This window comes from Vigna angularis, chromosome 3 (assembly GCF_016808095.1).
Source record: "Vigna angularis cultivar LongXiaoDou No.4 chromosome 3, ASM1680809v1, whole genome shotgun sequence".
Taxonomy (NCBI): domain Eukaryota; kingdom Viridiplantae; phylum Streptophyta; class Magnoliopsida; order Fabales; family Fabaceae; genus Vigna; species Vigna angularis.
Genome location: NC_068972.1, coordinates 1520536 through 1547167, shown reverse-complemented (window position 1 = coordinate 1547167; position 26632 = coordinate 1520536). Strand labels below are relative to the sequence as shown.

At 35.7% G+C, this 26632-nt stretch overlaps 2 protein-coding genes and 1 long non-coding RNA gene across 12 annotated transcripts; 1 reads left to right on the top strand and 2 right to left on the bottom strand.

Moving 5' to 3' along the window:
• Positions 1 to 76: 76 nt before the first annotated feature.
• On the bottom strand, positions 77 to 14975 carry LOC108325850 (uncharacterized). 9 transcript variants are annotated; one of them, XM_052874774.1, is made up of 16 exons: positions 13977 to 14117; positions 11962 to 12078; positions 11418 to 11496; positions 11221 to 11253; positions 10955 to 11036; positions 10809 to 10865; positions 10160 to 10215; positions 3464 to 3698; positions 3079 to 3162; positions 2773 to 2847; positions 2105 to 2191; positions 1277 to 1341; positions 961 to 1195; positions 793 to 881; positions 585 to 699; positions 77 to 477 (listed from the first exon to the last, which is right to left on the bottom strand). In XM_052874774.1, coding segments are annotated over exons 4-16 (1224 nt in total). In that variant the 5' UTR covers positions 11223 to 11253; positions 11418 to 11496; positions 11962 to 12078; positions 13977 to 14117; the 3' UTR covers positions 77 to 435. The 9 variants fall into 9 exon arrangements, with proteins under 9 accessions (XP_052730734.1, XP_052730729.1, XP_052730728.1 ...); XM_052874769.1 differs by lacking the exons at positions 11418 to 11496; positions 11962 to 12078 and adding an exon at positions 14743 to 14975 and having other exon boundaries at positions 13977 to 14626; XM_052874768.1 differs by lacking the exons at positions 11418 to 11496; positions 11962 to 12078 and adding an exon at positions 14777 to 14975 and having other exon boundaries at positions 13977 to 14626.
• Positions 14976 to 15948: 973 nt separating this feature from the next.
• Positions 15949 to 21536, bottom strand: LOC108324013 (translation initiation factor IF3-1, mitochondrial). 2 transcript variants are annotated; one of them, XM_017556793.2, is made up of 8 exons: positions 21218 to 21535; positions 20920 to 21016; positions 20396 to 20463; positions 19806 to 19904; positions 18667 to 18720; positions 17962 to 18030; positions 17302 to 17367; positions 15949 to 17185 (listed from the first exon to the last, which is right to left on the bottom strand). In XM_017556793.2, the coding sequence occupies exons 1-8, from the start codon at positions 21410 to 21412 to the stop codon at positions 16409 to 16411; spliced, it is 1425 nt and encodes a 474-aa protein (XP_017412282.1). In that variant the 5' UTR covers positions 21413 to 21535; the 3' UTR covers positions 15949 to 16408. The 2 variants fall into 2 exon arrangements, with proteins under 2 accessions (XP_017412282.1, XP_052730727.1); XM_052874767.1 differs by lacking the exon at positions 17302 to 17367 and having other exon boundaries at positions 21218 to 21536.
• Positions 21537 to 22515: 979 nt separating this feature from the next.
• On the top strand, positions 22516 to 25121 carry LOC128195909 (uncharacterized). The gene is made up of 3 exons (XR_008247766.1): positions 22516 to 22746; positions 22894 to 22962; positions 24433 to 25121. It is a non-coding gene; the product is annotated as an uncharacterized LOC128195909 (long non-coding RNA).
• The last annotated feature ends 1511 nt before the right edge of the window (positions 25122 to 26632 follow it).

Here is a 26632-nt window from a genome sequence, read left to right as displayed (position 1 = left end):
TTTGTTACCCTTGTTATTCTTTTTTAGTGGAAACAGAGGAAAGTAAAAAAAATAAAAATATAGAATAGACACTAGGTAGAAAAATGCACTAGTGACCGAAACATGTTGACCAACAGATTATGGGGGTTTCCTCTCAGGCTTATACCAATGGATCCACAAAGAAAGTGAGGATACATCAAAACTGTGATTGGCAACAGCCTAAGTTGAATTACATCAATGTTTGTAGCATCACAAAACCTTTGTTCCAATCAATACCACTGCCCAGCCACAACAGTATTACTGTAACAGACTCTTATAAAAAACACCCCCAAAAAATTTATGCGAGTTTTATAAACAGCTCCTTTTAGCCAATCCAAGACAAGTAAAAGCCGTTATATAAATCTGAAGATGATTATTTCGGCCACGAGATTTCGCATCATGCAACAATTCATCAGTTTATCTGCTGTCCGGGAATTTATCTTCGTATGACTGAGGCACCTGCCAGCATAAACAGGATTTAATATATTTTCGTTCAGGAAAAGATGTTCATCAATTTTGTGGATATTCAAAAAATAAAAAAGAGAAATAAAGGCCATGAAATGTACCATGAAGCTCGCTGTGATCATCTTCCCAGCAAACCATCGTCCGTGCAAGGACCGCTGAGCACTTATTGCAGATTGGGTATCTTCAAAACGTAAGTAGACAAAACCAGCACTCTTCCTGATGATCATTAAAATAATAAATACATGAAAACGCCACAAACTTGTAGTCTCATAATTAAATGATGAGCACAATGATCACTAGTTTACTCACTTATCAACATATATATGTTTTAACGTCCCAAACTTAGAGCATTCTGCTTCAACATCTTCTTTAATATCCAAATCAAAATCAGGTTCAGTCTACAGCACATCAAGCCGGTAATATTATTAGACAAAAAATGATGAAACAATATACGAAGTATAGATGCAATTTAACCACCTCGTCCTTGGGATCAAACATGTTCTTTAACATTAAGCATTCACTTGGAACACCGATTGTATCAATAGTAGGAATTGTAGCCATGGGAATTTGGAGACCTCCACCTGACAACCCAGATACTGCAGGAATAGAAGAAAGGGGAGAACCCGCGGGCACAGCTGCAAGTATGTTTCCTGTTGCTGGTAGATTAAGACCTGTGTTGTTGACAACAGAATTACCCAGGGAACCAACCATGCTGTCAAGAAATGCACGAGTGAGATAATGATTATTCATATTGATCTTGACATGTGAAAAGCCAAAATGGCAGGGAACAAACCTTGATGCAGTGCCACTACGATCCAACTTCTGCATTAGTATTGCTCGAGAACATGCATTCAATGACTGAAATTTCAGAATGGTCAGCTAAAACAGTATGGCTTCTATTACAATTAGCACGAGTTAAATTCTGTTATAATCAACAAATAAAATTAAAAAAAAAAAAAAAAAAAGAACCAGTTAATACAAGTTTTCAGACAGAAATGAATATTTTGGTGAAGATAATACTTCACATCGATTGTGGTTTATTGAATATCAATACCATTGTAATTCTGTATATGTCAAAAGAAATAGGGAGAGGAGACTTCTTTCAGGTGCAAAAGAAAATTTCGATATACTTCAATTCAAAGCACTATATTAATATAATCTGCTGAAGAAAGCAGGGTCTAAATTCAAACCTAGTAATCACTGATAGCAGACCATTTGATAATATAATTTTCGAAATTACTAAGATTAAAAAACGCTGCACAAAAATAATCCAATCTTCCAATATTCAGATTTCAGAACATGAACAGCCAATCTTTCAGGTTTAAAACATGTGAAGTATTTAGCTAGCACTAGTTCCCAAATAATAATCCTCAGAATAATCGTTCAGGTTCCTATATATATATTTCAAATAAAGTTTACATTACCCCAGCACAAAATAGTAGATCACCCAAATTCAATTACAGTATAACCACACCACTTGAATGTGATTAATCTGTTATGAATGTGACTGCTTCAACTTAGACTGCATAATGGAGTTCCATGTTGGATTTGAAAACATCAGGGCGATGTGTAATTTAGTAAAATTTCAATAGTTCATAACCAATTTTCATAGATTACTTACCAAGCCACCTCCTTCATCATCATCATCAAAATCACCAGTATTTCCTCCAGCCTCTAGCATTCCAGATTGATCAGTAACAGCCGATACCTAATTCATTCCAGATTGATCAGTAACAGCAACTGAAAGTTTACATACAGATAAATAAACTCAAGTTCAAATGAAAAACAAACAACCACAAAGATATACATTCCTTTACGGTTCCTGTTTTACTTTTAACACTATTCTAGTACAATAATACATTATTATCCTTGCCCGAGGTAACAAAAATGAGTACAAACTACAAGATTCTGCCTACCCTAAAAGTAAAATAAAATCATCTGCAAGATTCACTAACTGGAAAAACAAATTCTTTCCAAGAAACTGGTCCGGATAGCAACTTAGAATATAAAAGGTATAAGGGTTCAATCAAGACTCCATCAGTTAAGCAACCTAACGGAAAGAATCAGAATGCATGACTACTCAACTAGTTTGCTACACACAGTCTATGCACTCAGTTAGATATAGCACAAGATCGAGATACAAATTAAAAGTAGTCCATAAGCTGACTTCTCATTAAGACATTTCCACTATTCACATTTTATAAAATTTAATAGGACCCAAACTTATAAAGCCTAATTTTAGTAAAAGAAGGTTTACCAAACTTAAATTTATGAACAATTCAACAGTACCTTGATTGTTCGACCACCAATCTCTAATTGACCATTCAAGCTCTGAGCATTTCTGGCATCTTCAAGGCGTGCAAACTACAATAAAAAGTTTAGTTAACCTACATAGTTGGAAAAACTACAGCTTGCAAAAAGTATTATGATAAAGCTAGTAGTATGATAACATCAGAACCCAGTAGCAACTTCATTCACAAGTAGATCATGACTCCAGTGGGTCCATAAGGAGGTTCTACCTTGGTTTAAATTCATTAAAAGTTTCCATGTAGAGTGAGCAATTGCCCAATTATTGCTACTAGATACAAAATTCACCTGTACAAAGCCAAAACCTTTGCAGTGCCCACTTTCATCGAGAGGCAGCTGGACTAGCTCAACCTGACCAAATGCTTCAAATACCTATACAATTTAACAAAGGAGTTTAAAAGAATAATACAATCGATTGGAATGTACACTATTATCAAACTGGTAACGAAAGCAAAATATTGACTTTCAAGTAATCAGAAAGAAATGTAACATGAGGAAAAGAAGAGGCACGAGCAAAAGAGAAGGAGGAGATAATTTATCAGTTCAGGGAGTAATCTCATTCAACTCTTGCATTGCATCATAGGATGAAGACCCTTTTAAGTCAACCAGTTCTAGAAACTCATTCAAAAAATGCACCAATAATTTTCCAAGGTCAAAATAAACAAGTGATCACCTTGCGAATATCAGCTTCACTCATACTGATATGCAGATTTCCAACATAGAGCCTTCTTGCTCCTCCAGAATACGGACCTATAAGTCCAGTGGATCCACCAGCAACAGATGTTGTGGACTGAACCAAATTCTTTTCTGCTTCTGACGGCTTCACCATCACTGGTTGACCTAGGACAGGTTGGCCTGAAAGAGCTATTGCCATTGGGACAGACATGGCATCATAAAACTCAATATACCTGCATAAAAGAAAGCAGTACATAGTCTGTTAGGAATCCGATAGTAGGATCCTAATCGTATCTCTCGGTCACTGTAATGCACACTCACTCAACAGAAAGAATCAAATAATGGATATTTTATTCTGTGAAATGAATAAGGAGTAACACGTGTAAGATGAGGGCCTAACCCCTCTCACCAGGTGTTGCCACCGGTCTATACAAAGTATATGATTTTTCTCTGTCTAATCACAATAAAAAGTGTTATCCCTTATATACCCATACTACCCACCCTATTTCTCACCGCTTCACCGCTATGGCAGTTAGGCCTTCTTTTTCTTCCTTCTTTCATAAACTATCCAACCCCTAACATTACCCCCATCCTGAAGAGGAACCTTGTCCCCAAGGTTAAATTCTGGGAATTGCTCTTGGATAGTAATTTTGTCTTCCCATGTCGCTCCATCCACCCCTCCTTCATTCCATTCAATTAGCAATTGCTCTCTGGTCTCTTCTTCTAGCTGCTGTTGTCTTCTATTCATAATACGTATTGGCCAAATAGTTGGGCCCTCCATATGCAGATCAGTTGGCAGCTCCCGCTCAACACTCTTCGCTCCAATGGCCAGTTTCAACTATGATGCGTGGAATACAGGATGTATTCGAGCAGTGTCTGGCAACAATAATCTGAAGGCCACCTTCCCCACCTGTTGCACCACTTTAAATGGTCCATAATATCTAGCAGCTAGTTTCGGGTGTATCTTGGTTGGCATGGAAGACTGTTTGTGAGGTCTAATCTTCAGATAGACCCAGTCGTCCACCTTAATTGTCACCGGTTTCCTACTACGATTCGCCTGTTTAACCATGGCTTCTTGGGCTCGGTTCAAATGGAATTTTAGTTGCTGGAGTGCCTCATCCCTCGTCTTCAAATCTTGTGCCACCGCTTCAACCAAAGTCTCCCCCGGAACGAATCTGATCAAAGTTGGGGGAGCTCGCCCGTAAACTGTTTCAAAAGGCGTGCATTTTGCTGCTCCTTGGTAGCTGGTGTTGTACCAGTATTCTGCCCAAGGCAGTATAGCACTCCAACCCTTGGGCTGCTCCGAGCAAAAACAGCGTAAGTACCCTTCCAGGATCCTATTTAACACCTCCGTCTGTCCATTCGACTCGGGGTGATACACGGTGCTCATCTCAAGTTTTGTTCCCTGCAGCTTAAACAACTCTTTCCAGAACAAACTCAGAAATAAGGGATCCCTATCACTTACTATTGACTTGGGTACCCCGTGCAACTTAACCACTTCTCTCACAAATAACTCTGCCACCATGCGAGCTGTATAAGGGTGCTTCAGGGGAATGAAATGACCATACTTACTGAGACGGTCTACCACTACCAACACAGCATCATATCCCTTGGATTTTGGAAGTCTAACAATGAAATCCATACTGATCTCTTCCCATATTTGTTGGGGAATGGGTAAGGGTTGCAGTAACCCTTGAGGTGAAGCCGCCTGATACTTGTGTTGTTGACATACTAAACAATGTGCCACATATTCGGTCACATCCTTTTTCATCCCTATCCAATACAAGGATTGGGCCACTCTTCGGTATGTGCGGTATATCCCTGAATGTCCCCCAGTGGTCGATGCATGCAGTTCAGCTAAAATTTTCGGGATCCACTTCGACTTAGCCGACAACACCAGCCTGCCCTTGTAGTGTAACCTTCCATTCTCCAAGGTAAATGGGAGATGCATATCAGGATTTTTGGTAATGTTTTCCACAATTTTCTGGAGCTCTCCATCTTCCTCCACCTCCTCTAATACCTCCTGGAAATCTCTCCAATAGGGTCTGACAATTATGGTCAACTCTGTCTCCCCCTCCTCTACACTCTTGGACCCCCTTACTTTCTCCTCCATTGCCTCCATTCCCCTCCGAGACAATGCGTCCGCTACCTTATTCATAGCTCCCGCTTTATAGACTATATCAAAATCATAGCCCAAGAGTTTAGCAATCCAGTTCTGTTGATTCTGGGTTGTTATTCTCTGTTCTAACAAGTATCTCAAGCTTCTTTGGTCAGTATGGACCACGAACTTCTGGCCTAGGAGGTAAGGCCGCCAGTGCTGTATTGCCATCACAAGGGCCATGAGCTCCTTCTCATAAATTGACTTGCTCAATGATCCTTCAGACAAAGCTTTACTGAAGAAAGCAATTGGCCGCCTGTTTTGCGTTAACACTGCTCCCACTCCCACTCCCACTCCAGACGCGTCACACTCAACATGGAAGGCTTGAGTAAAATCAGGCAATGCCAAAACCGGTGCAGTAGTCATGGCTGTTTTCAATTTCCCCATTGCTTCCCTGGCCACATCTGTCCACATAAAACTGCCCTTCTTCAACATGTCTGTTAGAGGGCGGGCAATCTTGCCATAATCCCGAACGAATCTCCTATAATATCCAGTCAATCCCAAGAATCCTCTCAAAGCTTTGATGGTCTTGGGTTCCTCCCATCCCAGAACAGCTTCCACTTTTTCTTTATCCATTTCCACCCCTTTTTCGGATATCAAGTGGCCTAAGTATCTAATATGTTTTTTTCCAAACTCACACTTCTTATGATTCGCCACCCACTGATGCTGCTTCAAAGTGTTCAACACACACCCCACATGCTCCAGATGTTCTTTCCAAGTCCTACTATAGACCAAAATGTCGTCAAAGAATACCAACACAAATTGTCTCAAATATTGTCTCAACAAGGAATTCATGGCACTTTGAAACGTGGCTGGGGCATTGGTAAGCCCGAAGGGCATCACCAAGAATTCGTAGTGCCCTTGGTGTGTTCTAAAAGCGGTCTTGTGGATATCCTCCTTTCCCATCCTAATTTGGTGGTAGCCGGCCTTAAGATCTATCTTGGAAAAATACTGCGCCCCTCCTAATTCATCAAGCAACTCTTCTATTACCGGAATGGGAAATTTATCGGGTATTGTGGCTCGATTAAGGGCCCGATAGTCTATACAGAAACGCCAGCTTCCATCCTTCTTCTTGACTAGAATGACTGGACTAGAATAAGGGCTAGTACTAGGTCGAATAATCCCATTTTTTAGCATTTCCTCCACCTGCTTTTCTATTTCCCCCTTCAATAAGTGTGGATATCTGTAAGGGCGCACATTAATGGGGCCTGTTCCTTCTTTCAGAATTATCTTGTGCTCACTCTCTCTCTCTGGCGGTAAATCTTGAGGCTCATGAAACACTTGCTGATATTTTTCCAGCAATTTTTCCAACTCACTCCCCTGTTTTTCTGTCAGATCTTGCTTCTCCCCTTCTCCTATAGGTACTTCCATTTGTCTTAACCCCCATATTACTGCTACCACCTCTGCCTCAGTAATTTTGAGCAGCGCTTCGGGTGCTATTATTTCCCTAGCCAAAGTCGGATCCCCTCGGATCATCACTTCTTGTCCTCCTTGTTGGAACTTCATGGTTAAATTACCCCAATTATTCACTACTTCCCCCAACTTAGCCAACCATTCTACCCCTAGAATCAGGTCTACACCTCCTAAATCGAAAACATAATATTGCTCCGTGACTTCAATACCCCCCATGTGTATTACTACCCCTTTGCAACAACCCTGGGTTTGTTTCCTCTGTCCGTCCCCCAAACAGACCGAATGAATCTGGCCTTTATCTACCTCCATTTGCAGCTCCTCAACCAACGTTTGGGATATAAAATTGTGGCTAGCACCACTGTCAACCATGATCAGCACCACCCTATCACCCAAACTTCCTTGAAGTTTCATGGTTTTCGGTTGAGTCAATCCTCCTGCAGAGAAGAACGATAATTCTAACCTCTCATTTTCCACCTTCACTTCGGTTTCCCCAGGTTCTTCCTCCTCATCCTCGCCCAAAATCAACACCCTCAAGCTGCGTTCCGGACAACGATGTCCAGGGGTAAATTGCCCCCCACACCGGAAACAACGTCCCTCTTCCCTTCTCTTAAGATATTCGTGATAAGGGAGGTTTCGCACTCCTCTTCCCATTGTGTTGTTCCCCGTAGCACTCGCACCCCTTCCCGTCGTATGACCCGAGTTTCCTTCTCTTCCCCCAGACCCTATGCTCTCCATATTAGCCGTCCGCCCTTCCTGGTTTCGCATTGGTTCCACTCGAATTATCGTCCCCGTCGTTCGTCCCCCCGATCCTTGTAGTCGATTCGCACCACCACCCCAAGTCTTAGCTCCTCCCGGTAGGACCTCCACATCTCTCGCAATTCGCATCGCCGTCATTAGTTCTTGGGGATCATGCGGTCGCACTCTATTCCTCACGTCCTCCTGTAAGCCTCCGAGGAAATAGCCTAGAAGTTGTGCGTCAGTTACTCCGTTCGTTTGTCCTACCAGAATCTCGAAGTCTCGAATGTACTCCTCGACTGTTCCGGTCTGACGGTTAGTCATGAGCCTCTCAAAAATCGAACCCCTGTTCCTGTCCCCAAATCGTCCGATCATCGCGCATTTCAGCCCTTCCCAGGTGCGGTTCGTCGCTTTCTCCCGCCAGAACCGATACCAATAACCAGCGCTCCCTTCCATGCTGACATATGCGACTCTGACCTTCTCTTCCTCCGTCACTCCCTGTAGCTCAAAGAAACGCTCCGCTCGGTTGATCCAGTTCAGAGGATCCATTCCCTCAAATACGGGAAGCTCCACCTTCTTCCTCCAATAAAATTGTCCCTCAGTTCGTTCCGCATCGCGCGAACCTACATTCTCATCCTCTCGCCTCGTCCTCCGCATGTCGTTCACTGAAACCTGACTCCCATCCGATCTACCTTCGTGTTCGTGGTTGCGATTTCCCAACATTCGCATGATTTCTTGAAGATCCTGTCGAATAGCCACCGAGTCTTGTCTTATCGCCACATTTTCCGCCTTCAATCCATCTACTGCAATCTCTATAGCTTCGAGCTGGCTCTCCACCACGTTTAGGCGTCCTTCGTTTCTTCCCTCCATTACTCCGATCTCTCTTCCTCGGATCCGGCAGGTCGGACCACTCTGTTAGGAATCCGATAATAGGATCCTAATCGTATCTCTCGGTCACTGTAATGCACACTCACTCAACAGAAAGAATCAAATAATGGATATTTTATTCTGTGAAATGAATAAGGAGTAACACGTGTAAGATGAGGGCCTAACCCCTCTCACCAGGTGTTGCCACCGGTCTATACAAAGTATATGATTTTTCTTTGTCTAATCACAATAAAAAGTGTTATCCCTTATATACCCATACTACCCACCCTATTTCTCACCGCTTCACCGCTAAGGCAGTTAGGCCTTCTTTTTCTTCCTTCTTTCATAAACTATCCAACCCCTAACATAGTCATATACAAATCCAATAAAGATGAGGTTTACACTGTCTACCTTAAATATATAATTTTTTATGATTATTAATCGTTTTCACTTACAACAATTGACAAAATGATTGTAATTATTGACTGGTCACATTATAATGTAAATACACACCCCGGTCTATATACATCATAAAACGGAAAATAACAAGGATCGTTATCATGGTAGAGACTTATACCTTTAGGCATCAGATTGATAGATACCTGTTTATAGTCAGTTAGATGTGTATTAGTGAGGGAGTTTACCTGGATTAGGTTAGCGGGCAAGACTGAGATAGTAAAATAAACAAAACTTAATACATGTAAATCAAGAGGCGAGATTGAGAGAGAATTCTACTTATAAATCAGTTTTGTATCCGCTAACCCTATTTTGAGGCTGCTACCACAGTGCCACAGCATTCAGGATCTAGGGTTCATCAATAAAAATCATTATTTTCTTTGGATTCAAACAAGTTCTATCACAGATATACCTTTATACATACACGTATGCGTGCATACGTACATATGCGGGAGAACATTAGGTAAGAACATTAAAGGAGTTAATTTAGACCATCACTGTGTTATGGACCTTTGTAAAAGATTAAGACACTGGTGTAGAGTCGAAAGACTCCTTCTACTGACCTACAGGGAAGTGAGAAGCACACTCAACCATAAGAGAGCACTTCTAAACTACTAATACAAGCTTTTCTGAAAAAATAAAATTCTCACTCACAAAATTTCAATCAAGTCTGTCCTTAAAATGACTACAAAGATATCCTTAACAATTATCCTAATTGATAAAATAAAAATAAAGATATCCCTAATTAATAGAATCTTGGCATAAATTTGTCACCGTCCACAACACAATGAGCCCTGTAAGATTGAAAAGTTGGGTTAGATTCTCTAATACTCACGTCGAATATGTGCATGTAATGACTACAAGTTTTAATTTTACATTTTCTTCACAAAATATCAGGTCTTATATTCGTTCAATCCTAAGTTAATGTTCACAGAATTCATAAAAGATTAATTTAGGTGCAAGTTGCTAACTCTCCTTCCAACAGCCTTTTGATGTTGCTTTTTTCATGCATAAATAAAAGGTACAAAGTTAATTTAGTTCAGATCACAGTTGTCTTGTGCTTACCCAACACCCTTAGAACGCCTAGAATTCCGGTCCATAATCAAGCGAACATCCCGTACCTTGAAATAGTAAACTAGATATGTCAATGAAAAATAGGTCCAAAAACTCCAACTTTTGCAAAGAAGAATAAAGAAAAATGGAAGGACGGGGGAGGGGGTTGGAAAAAACAAGACACACTTCGAAAAGGTACAAGTTTTAATTTTGTACAGCTAACAATGTAAAACTATATACACTATCAGTAAGTAATAAGGTGACACATCATTTGAATGTAATTTGACGTGAGTATTGCAGTTCACATTTCCTTAACATGAGATACAATAGGATTTACTGATGTGCAAAATTCATTACACTATTAAGGAATTAAAACAAATTCATGTCTTAACAAGAATAGATTTGCTTCTGAAACTCTGTCAGAGAAATGCATTACAAGCTTCTGAGATTTATTTTTATCTGGCAATCTCTTGTTTATTCTCTTATATTATTTAAGGGAGACAAGGATCTATTACAATAAAAATGCCAAAAGGAAACAAACAGTTTTTCAATAATTGTTCCAGAATTCACTTTCATGTATTAAACTACAAAATCAAAGCCAGCTACCATAGCATAGGAAAGCAATTTTTTTGTTAGCAAACAAAGTGCAATATAGTATGACCTTGCCAGCCCTTGAGAAGAACTCGTATACATCTCTTTCATCAGCTTTCAGAGAAATCTGTGAAAATGTTTTGAAGATTAGATCTGGCAATTAATGAAGTATAAGAAAAAGATCACGTGATTGCATTCCAGCTGTATTTGGAATACCTGATAGGCGAACACAGTTCTTTGATCTCTTTCAGGATCAGGATCAGGTTGTGTTGCTTCTTCCTTTTTCTCTTTATGTCGCCTACAACATAATCAAAGCACAAAATTATAGCCCAAGTTGTTGGAATGCAAGCAATCTCTTTATAGCAGTTCAGATTTGAAAATAACGATAACATCTATTTAACAAACTATTGCATAAACCATATTTCCCAACACAAAATTTCCATGTTCCTTAAATTCGCAACATGGCAGCAAATGGTCTTTACATGTATAAAGCCCAAATCCACGTGAACACAGGCCTGCAGGGAACTAAATTAAGTTAACATAAAATCCCCATGTAACAGGTTTTAATTTATGACTTTTACTTCTTGAACTAAAAAAGAATCAAACCCGTGGATTGATGGAAACGGTAATTAAAGGGGAATGAATGTCATCCAATTGCTATTAACACGAGATTTTGTACCTTCTATAAATAAAACAAAATCTTATATTGAAACAGCATCACCAACTTGGATTGATGGCAGTACGAGAGAGTGAGGGACCTAATTGCATTAAGTTGAAACTTGTTAACAGCTTATATATACCGAGTAAAAGAACCATAAGCATAAAGTGAATACAACCTTTATAATACACAAAATCTAGTTTTATATAGGACATTGCTAGTGATGTGATTGAACAGAAGGAAAGAATCAACAGAAATAGGACAGCAGAGTACACAAAAAAACCATCCTAGCCATGCAATCGGTAAATCAATAGAATCCAACAATATAAAACATAAAGGCCTTTAATCACATTGATCAAAGCAAGATGCCTGTTATGTGAACAAAAAAATTAATGTTGCAATGGAGCACCCAGTTATGGACATGAACAACAGAATTGCTGGACTCTATCTGATGGTAGATTTTAAACCAGTTTTAGGGACTTTATCTGCTATTTTAAAGCTATGAATTGCAGAACTTTCTAAATCTAATATTTCCCGCAATTAATCACAGTGACCAATCTATTACATGCAGTGACAAAAACTGTGATCAACATGTAGCCAAATGAACATTGGTTTTGTCCACAGGCATCAGAAGATGAATTGCTTCTCTTAAGCATTGCCCATTACTCCATCACCAGCATTTCTGCAACAGAATAAATCCAATTAAGCAACTAATTTCAAGAAGGAAGGATTATAAACAGCATGGCATCACCGCCACTACAACAACCATTCAAACAATGAATGGTTGCAATGCATACTTTCAAATAGATTCCGGGAGGGGAAAACTTTCGAAACCAATGACCTAAGGCTCCAGTACCTCGGCAAAGATCATTTGATGACCTTTATACCATATCCACGTGTTCCTAGAATCTAACATTCAATAGTCAGAAGCTATAATGCTGTTAAACAGCACAACTAAACTATATGCAACTAAAAAACCACCATTCTCAAATCCAGTTTAGATATTATAATCAATACAAACAGTAAAACAAACCTACAACGATCCTCGAATTAGAGATGAGAGACAAGAAAATAACCTATTTCACAAACAAAGACAAACTCATGAGCATCAAATGCAAATAGCAATGATGTCAAGTAAAGAAGGACAAAAAATAAATACCATTTATAAAAACGAGTAGGTGATTAAACTTCATAGCCAAGAGGATAACACATTTCTGATCATTTAAGATTAACAGAACTATACTACATATGGGAATATATATGAATTTGCATAACTTAAGGTGCATAAAATGGGTTCAAACCAAACTAAAAATTAAATAAGATTCACCCAAATACCAAAGTCTTGATCTTGGCACAATTACCGCAGCCTATTAAATTCACCATACTAAATCTAATCAATGACTCAACAAACCTATTACTGTAAGCATAATTATATCATCGACTATAAGGATTGTGAATATGATAAAATAAATGAATAGAAGAAAGGAAGTAAATGAAAGAATTTGTTAACAAGCAAGTAGACCTGGAAAGCTTATTATGATTTATCTAGGACCCAGAAACAACTTGTATATTGTATTCTGTTCCCAGACATTAAAATCGCTTATAGATAACTTTCAAGGCCACGAACCTCGTAATGCGACTGTCCTAGAACTATGCACCAATGACCATGAGGATCAAACTCCAAATCATTTAGTCAAGTAAATTACACTCCCAAATTGAATTAACAATCTACTTAAAAGTTTAAGCTATTAAAGAAGTGTGTCTGTGTTCTATATAGCAGTACCTGATCATGTAATATCACAAAGAGTATGCGGGAATTAACGGATTAAAAGCAGAAGTGGAAAATGTTCTGTTTCTATATCTACTACTTCTCGAGATATCTAAAATTGCAGATTAAAAGAATAACTTATCCAAGATTGATATTAAACATAGTCCCTACCTACAAATTGTTCATGTCTTATTTACAGACACGAAATTTAGGAATCACATTTTGGCAATGAATATGACGAAGGTGAAGGAGTTTCAAGGGTGCATACATCTATCTTCAATATGGGATTTTATACAGAAAGACAAAGGAATTTTAGGATCTATTTGAACGAGCTTCTCCACAAGGATTTCTAGGAGAGAAAAATGAAATTGACTTCTCCGTAAGTTAATTATCCTATGTACAAGGTAAAAATAAGAATTTGGAGAAGTCAATTTCATTTTTTTCTTCATATTTTTCTCTCCTAGTAGTCCTTATGAAAAAGTTTGTCCAAACATACTCTGGTCATTAATTAAGTGGCTTTCAAGTCAGTGGCTTTTCTGCATCCTTTTCATATCCAATGCTCTGCGAAAGGGAAAACGGGCAATACTGTTTACGTATATATCACACTGCATGCCCGTCAGACAGAGCAGGTTAACTCTCTAGAAGAGATGAAGCAGAAAAGAAATTACTATATGCACAATCCCTGTTCACAATGGATGTAAGAAGTCAATAGGAAACAAAAATCTAGGGTAGCTAGATAACTATCACAGACAAAATTATGGATAATCTACCACAGCAGCTAAAATGAATAAAACTTTAATGTGAAAGAATACCTGCTTTCTCTAACCCGTTCCCTCGTTTCCCTCACCCTTTCTCTGTCTCTGAAATCCTTATCCCGGCTTATTTCTCTGTCTTTATCAAGAATTGTTTCTCTGTCTCTGTCTTCCGGATCACTCCGATGCCTTTCGGATCTACTTCTGCTGCGGTGTTCCTGTTCACTCTCACTTCCTCGGTCCCTTCTATCCCTTTCTTGGTCGCGCTCGCGATCTATCTCTCTCTCCCTACCTCTCTTCCCATCCTTGTTCTCATGATCTCTGTCTCTATCCCTCTTCCTATCCTTACTGCCCCCAGAGCTTCTGTACTGATCTTTCTCCTTCACTCCATCTCTGTACTGCAAACCGTGCCGAGAGGAGCCTCTTTCTCTCTTCCTCTCATAATGGCGGGAATCATCTCCAGATTTTGAATGCCTGGAATGAAATTCAACGTCGTCGTCATCCTTCTCACCACTCTTATGCTTGATACTCCGACCATGCCCTCTCTCTTCAGACTTCACACTTCTATCACTACCATTAGCCCTATGCTTCTCCTTCTTAACTTCAGCATTTTCAACTGTTTTCTCTAAATACTCATACTCGTCAAAATCCATCGTAACTCTACTAATCAAATTCCAATAGTGTATTATACAGCTCCTTTTGGTCAAAACCTGCAAAACTAATTAAATTAATGGTGTGGAATCATTGGTGAGAATGCATAACAACTGAATGGAAACCTAATTGGAAATGCGAATGATAAAAAATAAGATTAATAATAATAAATAACCCTATTGAGCGAAATTGGAAGCGTTAGGGTTTGCCTGGCGAAATCTGAAAACTGAGCTTCGAACACAGCAAAGGAGAAAGCAGACAAACACTCTTTAATAGCTCTCTAGTTGCAGCGAGTTATCATTTGCCATTATCAAACTCAAAACCTTCCCTCGTTCTCTCTTCCAATCACAATCGAAATATAGGGTGGCATATGCAGTTTTACAGTTATACTTAGGCTGCTTAATACACATCAATTAGCATAGCACTATTATTTTCTACTAATTTTAATTAGCTATTTATTATTATTCTCATTATGGACGGAGTTTGAACCGTTAAAGAACGGGCTTTCGAATAGCCAGTTCTGTTCAGCTCCCACTTCCTGGAGCCCAGCAAGGGAATTACTTCTCGCACTCCCCTTTCCACTACTCATTCAATCCTCATTTTTTATGGTATTTCACAAGATAATAAATTCTCTAATACATTATTTATTACTAGTTCAAATTTATTTAACTATCACGTAAATATTGTAAGGAGTAATATGTGAATTTTGAAATTTAATTTTGTGAATTTATAATTGTTCTTACGGAATTCAGAACATAAACCTTTAGACAGGTGATAGGATATGTAAAAGAAAGATTCTCTAAAGAGAATTTTAGAATTTATAAAAATAGAATGGTGAGTACGAGAATGTGATAGTTCTTCGTGAAAAATACTACATATATTTATGGAGGTATGACGATAACAATTATATATTATTTAACCATTAACGAGGTATGGTGATAACAATTATATATTATTTAACCAGATTAACTATATAATTTGTTATATTTATAATATTTATATATCATATAACCAATGATATTGGACCAAATATTCTGTTAATATACGGTAACTAAACCATCTTTTAATACTATTTAACATATTTGTTAAACTGGATATATATATATATAATAATAATTTCACAATTTTATTTTAAAAGTTTTCATAAATTTCTGTAAAAAATAAAGCTAAAATGAATCAATAATTTTGGAACTAATAACGCAAAAATAAAAACATTTGTATAGACAAATCTTCACTATTGATTTAAATTGACGGGACTACAAATTTATACAATAAAAGTATTGTTGAAAAGATACTGAGATTACTTTTAATATAAAGATTGTTAAATTATTAATCAATTAAAAATCACTACTGATAGAACTTTTACAATAATCAATACATATGTTAATAACTTTGATCATAGGAATAAATGATTATTAAACAATGATAGATGAAAAGTCAAACAGATCAAAACTTCCAGTGATCAGTGGAAAGTTAAAAATTCCACTTCTCCACCGTTAGATAAATAAACAAATCTAAAATTGTTCTTCCCTTCTAAAACTACTAACATCAGATGATGCAAAATTCCCACCAAATAGACCTTTTCATGGGTCATCTAAGGTAAATAAAATACAGCTGCAAGCACTGTGGGGTGAAGGATGTCACCCATTCTTCATGTTTCTAAAGAGTGTAATGTGTCACTGCACCAGATTTGTACTTCAAATATATGAATCATCCTATGTAGGTCAACCTTGATACAACCCTCCTCTATTTGAGTTGCTAACATCCCTTATTTGTTGAATGCTATTGACTTTGATACACCTTGTGTTTGAGGGCATTTTGGAGGACTAGAAATGCCATAACTAGAAGGTCTTTGGAGTATCAGGAGCATTGGGATGCTTGGGGAGGCCATCATTTGAAGCACTGAAATTGCCATAACTGGATCTTGGGCTATTGGGAGCACCAGCATGCTTGGGGATACCCCCATTTGGACCTCTAAAATTGCCATAACCAGGAGGAGTGAAAGCTTGCCTGTTATTTTCTATTCTGGTATCAAAATTAACATTTCCCGGCGCTTGCCTTGGCCAATTCCGATTCGGGGGCGGCCTGAATGCATCTCTTGTTCCTGGACCTTGGTAGTTGTTCATATTATTTGATGTTTGCTGAAATCTGTTTCTTGGCTCTGCTCTTTTGTACCTATTCTCAGTCTCAGCAGGAGGCACTTGTGCATTAGATTGGACGTTATTTTCATCTTGAGGTTTAGTTCTCCTATACCTGTTTTCAGAAGCAGGAGGAGATACAGGATCATTACTTCTTGACAGAAAGGCTGATTCTGCAGCGGCATTTGTTTGATAGTCAGGAGAATAAGTCATGTTCATATTGCTGCTAAATGCAGACCGGGAACTTTCAGGAAGCTTGTCGCCATCAGAGGGGTCCTCCTCTGTTTCAAATCCAGATTCTGCATGATTCTCATATTCAACAGAATCACTAGGATTGGCTGTTGAAGTCTCTATATTTGCTGCATTAGAAAATTTTTTCCCACTTTTCTTCGCTACCCCATACTTAATGTGTCTGACGATCATATATGCATCTTTTTTTGCCATAAATGGTCCACTTTCCACAATGCACACATCTCCCAGCTGCAAATGAATTTTAAAATGTAGAATGAAGGGTTTGTAGAGAAAAGGTATAAAAAAAAACTTAAAATATGGTTCAGACAGAGAAAAAAAACAGAATAAAATAAGAATCATCAAACCAGATCAATGAAAGGAGAAAATAATGCTTTCAAGTCCTGATCTTCTTTGCTTGATGCTACCTTGCACTGTTTTAAATAGACAAAAATAGTCATATTTCTGCAAAATCATTCACCAACTCAGTACATGACACAGTAACTCATACATCCGTTTAGAAACAGGAAGGATTTTGTCTCCTATCAGTATCCATTATGTTTTTTTTAAATGAATATTAAAATATGCTATACTGTTATGTTAAGCTATGTGATTTTCTGAAAGGATATGATTAACAAATATGTCATCAGCCCCTTTTGCATCCTAATATGTCAATTGCTTCGTCAGTTCAGTTCTCTATTTTTTTTTTAATGATATGAAAAGTACCTGAACATTACCTGAACTTTGTGAAACACATATTTCATTGTCATATTATATATTTTAAATGTATATTTTCCTTTTAATATAATATGTATTGCATAACTTGTGTCATATATTTTTATTAATAAAAATAATAATAGTACTTCAAAGAAATGTAATTGATTAGAAATAAATAACAACTACATACGTACAAAAATTAATCCCACAAAAAGTATATTAATATTTAACTTACAATTACAACATTGTTCCTTGAATACTGTAGAGACAATATAGAAATCTAATTCAAAACCAAACAGTAGAGAGAGTACCTTCACTCGATAACCCTTCTCCATTAACTTTCTAACCATGTCTGCTTTGTTCTTCAGGTCTTGTGCTCCCTGAAAACATCAACAGCAGAAATTTCAATCCACCAAATTTTCCTTTTCCAGAATGAGTTAGTAAAACACGACTCTCACTCAGAAGCCAGACACCATAGTTAGCCACAACACACACACATATCTTGCAGGTTCAACATTTCTTCATACAAATTGAAACTTTAATGGCATATTGCCTTCACCAGGGCACTTTTTTGAGTTAGATGCTAAAAGCCATGGCCTATTTCGTAGAAAGCAAGTACAGAGGAGCTGAAAATGAATAAGATTTAGCCCAGCTGATAAAGCATGCATTCCAGTTCAATTGCATTTGAAACATCAATACCAAAAGGTTGGGCCAAAACATTTATTGCCTTGGCTAAGGTTTGATTTAAAATAAGGTATAATTAATTCTATAGAACATAATTGAGACGTGTATCCAAATTAATCTGTTCCATGGATTTATATCGAGACATGTGCTTTTAATTAGAAAATGTGAAAGTCGGATTTTCTATTGCCAGAACAAGCAAGGGCTTCCAGCTCACAATTGGAGACCTAGTAAATAATTCTAGAACAAACATGCTACTAGACTTAATTTATAATAGTAGTTTGCTAAAACATTTAAAAGATATAGAAAAATAAAAGGAAATAGAAAAGGCTTACAATTTTTTCAGAAAATCGCACTTCTTTAACATCCTTTCGTAGTGTCTTGTCAGCCTGCATTTGTCAGAAAACTGATTAAGAATAAGAATATTACATCTAATGATCTAAATAAATATGTCTTTCACAAGTCACTAAACATGCATAATAGAATAGTGACTACATAAGTGCAACTCAGGCACAAGACTCCTCTAGCGAGGATTTGGGAGGATAAATGTAGACAGTCGTATCTGCTTTTATTCTACCAATCAATAAACCATGAAAAATCTCTTGCTCAGTTGGTCCAATTAAATGTTAAGCAATCATTTTTATTGGGTTTAAGCCAGCACTAATTACCGTTGCACCAACTAATTACTATAAGTAATTAAAAAGTAAAGCACTAATTAATTATGAAATATGTTTTTACTTTTAAAATTAAAAGTACATAAAATATTGGAAATTTGTTTTGGATCTGAAAATGCAAAGATTAACCTTTAGTTCCTAGTATTATATATGGTTTCGTTTTTAAACAATTGCTATAAGAAAGCTGAATGCATCATAATTATTATTTGAAATAATGAGAGGAAAGCACAATCAGTCAGCTTGTTCATTTTGTTGTGTGAAAAAAACATTCTTACAGTCTTTGTTTTCCAGTAAGTCTCTGAAGAATTTGAATTTCAGTTAGATGTTACAATATCTGGTCAATATGCAGCAAGTAATCTGATTCTTTTACCTAGACCTAGCAGAGTCAAATTCTTTCAAAGTTAGCAGGGACATGATAGTTCACTCCAAATAGAAGCATACAACTGTTGATGGTAAATTCCGTACTTAACAAGTTGATTTTGACATAGAAAGATGACAACTAAGTATGTGATAGTAATTTGTATAGTATGTGGTGATTTAGGAGCTTTTCATACCTATAACCCCCATTTAAATTCCACCTGAACATTATCTACTTATATCCAATTATGTCGCCAACATGTTGAACATATAATATGGCACATTTATTCTAACAGGGTAAACTCTCATGCAGTCTCACTTTTTTGCTAACAGAGACTCCTATGTTTGAACATTCCACTATCAAATTAAAATGAGTATGACAAAATATATATCAATAATGACAACAAAGAAACTTCAAAAGCAACATCCATAGTATACTGTACCTTGCTTTTAGCACGCTCCTTTTCCATTACATGTCGCTTATACATTTCTTGCTTGAAGTTCATAATTTTACAGACAGGAGGCTTAGCACTTTTATCAACCTGTCACATGAACAAATTCTCATATAATAAATGTCAAAAGGGAAACATCCTCTATGTGCTTAGCCCAACCTCCCAACCTTCTTCATGCAAATTTAAATGCTTTATGGATGACAAATTTGATACATGAGTCTATAGGTTATCTACCACTAATCATAAAATATCTCTGTTTTTAAGGATGTGCTGTTCATGATGATGAAATCAATCACTACATAATGTTAGACACACGCTTTTGTTTTTGCCCCAATGTAAGGTTAGATCTTACAATGACTGTCCAGATCCATCATAACAGGATGACTTAAAAGATTGATTATAAGGATGCAAAAACAAATAAATAAATCCTTCAATAAATGATGATTTTTCATGAAATTATGTCATCTACTTTTACTCAAATCTCTACTTTGCAGGTATCTCTTGAAAAAATTCTTAATAACTACAATATAAAAAAAAGTATCATTCAATTTAACAAGGGAAATGACAAAATAATCAGTTACCTCAACTAAATCAAGTTTAAGCGCCTTGGCACGTTCCAATGCTTCAACCCTTGGTACTATTGAATGGTCTGCGTGAACTCATAAATTTAATTGGAAACTCGTAAAGTAAATAACACACATAAAGCTGATATTCCAAGCCCCGTGTATTAAATAATGATAATAATATAGTTCAAATTTGCATCTATGTTTATTTAAGTAATTCAAGTAAAGCTTAAGCCTAAACAAGGATCTAGGCTCAGTTGCAGTTTATCTTGGTAGCAGTAGTTTAATCAAGAGAAAACAGCTATCTCATTATGATGCACAACTGTAATATCTTTATCGCAAAAATAGCTAGGTAGCTTTAACTTCTAGCAATTTTCCATTACAGCAACTCCATAGTTTAATCATTGAGAGAATAAAGAATAAACATTACTGCAGACGATTCAAAGACAGTGTAAAAATTATGTATATTAACATTGCACTCTTGAAACATTACAGAAGTAAACAACCAAACCAGCATCAATTCAAATGGGCAATAGGTTTACCATCACCCACAACAAGCCTGACATATGGAGCTTTGATTTTCTCATTCAACCGTCGCTCACTTGGATCATCCTCCTCATTCCTGTGCTTTACCTGAAACTGAAATCCCGCAAAATATAATCAAATTCAAAAGGGTACCACTTCAACCACCAAGGCGAACCCCACAACACCAACCCTGATCTAAAATAAAATGATCCATCACTGAGAAACCCAGTTCCAAATACAGAGCAACCCAGTTCCAAATACAGAGCAAAGACAACAACTTTGGCAGTCTCGGCCAATAAAAGTGTGAACAATTACCTGAACAGGGGCAGCAAAGAACCTCACGGTACTAAAAACGCTTGGAGGTCTGGCATGAAACACAGAATTCGGCCGTCGAATGTCCATATGGCAGGGTTTGGGAACAGAAACATGGTGAAGATGAATGTAAGATCGTTGGAATTGGGTGCAGAGGGTTCTGAGCTTCGCCTTTCCGATTCGGTGCCAAAACGCCATGACCTCAACTAATCAAACGGTTCGATTAACCGCAACTGAGGTCGGTGTTTGTTTAGCACAGAGAAGACAGAGAAGACAACCTCAACCTTTTATGTTATGCCATAGTCGCGTGTTCGGTTTTCTGTAACTAAATTTTTTTCACTTGAGGAAACTGTTTGGGCCTCGATGGTTATGTTTGGGCCTGTGATCAATATTGCAAATTTATATTCAAATTTTGAATTTTTATTTAAAAGTGACACCATATAAGATCTTATTTATATTGGTACTTTTAGTTTTCTTTTTGAATTAAAATTGTGCTGTCAAAAAGTATTTTCCTAATCAATATTACCAAAATTAATTTAACAATTTTTTTATAAAAAATAACATTACTATAATATCTAGAAATTAAAATAAAAGTGTACTTTTGTTAAGAATATAAATCAACAGTAAAAATAAACATAAAGAAATAATACAAAAATATAATTGACATCCATAAAAAAAAACAAACTCCCATAATATCGGTTAGAGAAAATTGCAAAGAAGAAGAATTGTAAAAAGAAGAAAAGAATAAAGATTGTTATAATATTACTAATATAATAATAGAAATTATATATTAATAATTATTAAAATATAAATATATATTATATAATGTCAAAATTTTAAATAATCTAAATTATTATTAAATTTAAAATTTTGAAAAGAAATTTAAAAAATTTGTGAAACAAATTTGGAAATTGGTTAACAGATTGTTTAACAAACTTTTTTAAAATTTTGTTTTTCATTTAATATATATTTATACTTTAATAATTATTAAAATATTATTTTTATTATTATAATAATTCCATTAAAAAAGTAAAAATATAAAAAAGTAATAAAAATAAAAAATTATTGTTATTATTATTATATAAATTCCGTTCTAATATATTTAAATATATTAAATTACATAAAAATATTAAATTAAATAAAATATTTATTAATTTTTAAATAAAAATAAATAAATAAATATTAAATGGATTTGGAAAAAAATTGTTAAAAACATTATTCTTTTCAAAATATATATTAAGGGCTTTCGATGTAAGGGCCTGTAAATGAATAAGGGGTCATTGGGCCTTATGTGAGGCAGCCAAGATCATCAGCCAAAGGCCAGCTTAACCTTAGGAAGGGCTCCTCAGAGTTCTTTTTCACTTTCCTGTGCTCTTTCCCTTTCTCTCTCTAAAACCCTTGCCCTAAAGGTTTTCTCTGATTTCTCTCAGATTCCCAGCTCCTTGAACCGTAGGAATTCGATTTAGGAGCTACCCAAGCGTTCGCGGAGTAGAGGGCTTCCTTTTTACCGAACGTTCTCTTCGTTCCGATCGGTAAGTCACATATCCCCTTCTCCTTCACTGTCCTTGAACCTAGGGCATGCAATGTTACTGTTGCATGTTACTAGTGGATTTCGTTTTCGTACATTCCGCCAAATCAAACTCTAAAAGTTGTTGTTGTCACCACTTTGGTGGATGTAGGGTATTGTGTGTTTTGCTGTGAGAGGTTCTGTGAAGTTGCTATTGTGAGTTGTACTGTGAGAACCCTAGGTAAGGGGAGCTAGTTACAATTTTAGATGATGTATGATATGCTTGTATGATTTATTTTGCTTTTTACTGTTATGTTGTTTTGGTGATGAACATGTTTAAATTGTGTTGGTTGAAAGTGAAGAAATTGTGTGATCATGTTGTACCGATGTTGATTTTACCTGGATATATTTGTTGGTTGTACTGACTGTTGTTGGAGAGGACTGGAGTATGTAATGTTGGTCTTGGGGTTAATAAATAGGTGTACAGGTACTGTGTTAGCTTACGGTAAAGGGAAGTGAGATAAGGGAAATGGGGCAAGTAGAGTCTAAAACACTATAGGGCAGTTTGGATAACTTAGGTTACTGAATTGGGACTTGTTGAAAGTACTGTGTTGGTAGGATAGAGGAATCTTAAAAACCTGAGTTGGCACATCCCTGATCATAGAGCAGCCCTGGCCTTGTCCAGTACGTTGTGACTAGTCATATGTGTTGGCGTCGAAGGTGAGACTGATGCGTTCAGACATCTGATTCTTCTCCGTTGACCAACTGGGTGGTAAAGAGTGGTTGGAATGGAATTGATGAGTTGGTCTTGTGAGAAGAGTAAAGGGTTAAGAGAGTAATGTTTTATGCCTTTTGAGAGGAACTGAGGTAGAGGATTTGAGCCTAGGGAGTCTCGAGTGAAATTGGACAGTGGGGCTGGCTGGTATGAGTCAATTAGAACTGGTTAGGGTTAAAAAAAATTGAGCAAAGCCATTAGCAACATGGTAGGATTGAAATTGGGTCCTGAGTTAATAAAATTGGGTTTGGGGTCCTCTAGTTATTGAGTTTGATATTTTGGAGTAGAAATTGAGTTGGTTTAGTACATCTAATTCCTATCCAAATGACCAATGCAATACTTTACTTTCATCTATAAACATGTTTCATATCAATATCAGTGTTACAGATTTTAGTTTGTTCATTTGGATATGTCTAAGATGCACCAAAACCAGAAAAATCGCGTTGCTGTCAAAAACTGATAAGAATAATCGATTATCTCACTTGATAATCGATTATTTTAGTCAGAGAGTTGTATCATCTTCAAAGCTCTCGCAAATAATCGATTATCACATATGATAATCGATTATTGTCGTCGGAAAATCATTCAAGACCGTTTTGGGTGGTTTTCGGGGTTTCAGATATCATTTTTGGACGTTCTTTAGGGCGTTTTGGGGGTTTTGGACCTTTCCGGAACTGTTGGTCATGGTTTCAAAGTTGTTTTCCTTGTCTAAGTATGAGTTTAAAGGGTTTTGTGTTGTTTAGTGGTTCTTCTTGGACTGTTATTGCCTATTAATGTACAGGAAATGGTTTCATGTGACTTTTGATGACTTATTAAGTTGTTTGTGGTCTTTTGAAGTATAATTAGTATTATATCTATGTTTGTATGCAATGTAAAAGTGAAAGTATGTGATTTTTGAAAAGTATGATGGATTGACGTAATTCCATGATCTTCAAGGAGAAGATTCATGGTGGTGCAGTAGTGTTTAGAATGATCTACAGGGAAGCTCAGTCTTGGGGGTTATCCTGACACTCCAATGGTCTTTCATTCTCAAGTAGAGAGGATTGAACCATGTGGTGAGGAGTAGGAGGTCTTAGTCTTGGGGGCTTCCAGTATGCCTCAAGGCCCGGAACAGGCTAACCTCGTGAGTGTGGTAGGGTGGAGAACCCAAGTTTCATAAGCCACCACGAGTGCATGACCCGCCATAGCTCGGTAATCATTCTAAGTCTGGACGAGTCAGGTCTAGTTCATGACATGTTTCTTGGTATGAGTTAACTTGCTTGGCTTAAAGTATGTATGTGATGGATTGTTTAATGATTATAGTATGCTTGTTTGTAAAAATTAGCTCACCCTTGCTTGTTTGTGTGCTTGTTGTATGTGTTTTCTTTTGCAATGATCATCCACTTAGATGTGAGCAGATGAAGAGGAGGTATACGTGGAACAAGCGCTAGAAGATGGTGATGATGCAGCTTAGTATGCTTAGGATTTGGATTAGTACAACTATTCTGTCTTTAGAAAATTTTCCAGTGGTCCTTTGTGTTTAAGAGACCAACTCTGATCTTATTTTGGATGACTGTAACTCATATAGTCTACCTTATGTCTATAACTGCTTTCCAATATTATGACTGCATGACGTCTTTATCATATATGCGTGTCGTATATTTTGGGATGTCACATTCGAAATCTTCTGAAAATCTAGATGGATTTTAAAATTTATATTATGGTATTTTAAGAAAAATTGGAGATGCTGGAAGTATTGGAGACGCGGGATGAAATGTCCTTTGATTTGTGACAGGTAAAGAGAGAATTCATGAGATTATTAATGACACCCCACATTTCCTAAGCTCACGTCCTGATGTTTCACTCTACACCTTTAACATGTCACCTTGTATTTTCAATTTTTTTCAAAAATTTTATTTTTAATTTTAATAAATACCTTTTCAACTTTTTTTTCCTATTAAAGTCAATCTACTTCTTTAATAATAATTTAATTTAATTTAACATTTTAATACTATTTAATATACATTTATATCTTAATAATTATTAAAATATAATTTCTATTATTATAATAGTTATATTAAAAAGATAAAAATAAAAATAATAAAAATAAAAATAAAACTAATAATAATAAAAATAAAAAAAATAAAGAAAATAAAGAAAATAAAAATATAAAATCAGATTGAATATATTTAAATATATTAAATTATATTAAAATATTAAATAAAATTAAACAAATATTAAACTTTTAATAAAAAATAAATTTTAAAAATAATTATTTATCAGATATTATATTCGTTACCATAAGTTAAGGGATTTCTATATCTGATTAACAAATTTTTTTAAATTTTTCTGCTTAAATTTTAATAATTATTTAATTTAATTTAATATTTTAATATAATTTAATATATTTAAATATATGATTTTAAATATTATTTTTGTTTTTGTTTTTTTATTTTCATTATTATTACTCTTATTTTAGTTATTATTATTTTAGTTTTTAATAAAACTATTATAAAAATATAAATCATATTTTAATAATTGTTAAAATATAAAAATATAATAAATAATATTATAATTTTAAATTAAATTAAAAAATTATTAAATTTTAAATAAAAAACAAAACTGTTAGCATATTTTATCCTATAAACAAGTTTTTTAAAATTTTGGTTTTTTATTTAAAATTTAATAATTATTTAATTTATTTTAATATAATTTAATATATTTAAATATATTAAATCAAAATTTATATTATTATTTTTTTATTTTTTTATTTTTTTTATTTTTATTTTTTTAATATAATTGTTATTATAATATAAATCATATTTTAATAATCATTAAAATATAAAATTATATTAAATAATATTTAAATTTTAAGTTAAATTAAATTATTATGAAGATGGTACATAGTACTTTTAATAAAAATATTATAAAGATATTTATTAAGGTTAAAAATGTAATTTTTGACAAAAATTGGAATTACACAATAAAATGTTAAAAAGTTAAAAGTAAAACTTTAAAAAATGTTGAAAGTATAGAATGAGAATAGAGCTGTCAAAACGGGCCACCCAGTCCAGCCCATCACGGATTGGTTACTTAGTGACCCAACCCAACCCATTTATTAGCTAGCCAGAAAAATTTGAACTCGGTCCGACCCGAT

Excerpts from the sequence above, each read along its gene's own strand:
- LOC108325850 (XM_052874769.1), bottom strand. The coding sequence starts at position 14,569 with ATGGATTTTGACGAGTATGAGTATTTAGAGAAAACAGTTGAAAATGCT. Across the intron at positions 3,163-3,463 it reads GTGAAGCTGATATTCGCAAG|GTATTTGAAGCATTTGGTCA; the intron begins GTGATCACTTGT and ends TAAATTGTATAG. Across the intron at positions 2,848-3,078 it reads AAGGTTTTGGCTTTGTACAG|TTTGCACGCCTTGAAGATGC; the intron begins GTGAATTTTGTA and ends TTTTTATTGTAG.
- LOC108324013 (XM_017556793.2), bottom strand. The coding sequence starts at position 21,412 with ATGGCGTTTTGGCACCGAATCGGAAAGGCGAAGCTCAGAACCCTCTGC. Across the intron at positions 21,017-21,217 it reads TCTTTGCTGCCCCTGTTCAG|TTTCAGGTAAAGCACAGGAA; the intron begins GTAATTGTTCAC and ends GCGGGATTTCAG. Across the intron at positions 20,464-20,919 it reads CAGGCTTGTTGTGGGTGATG|ACCATTCAATAGTACCAAGG; the intron begins GTAAACCTATTG and ends GAGTTCACGCAG.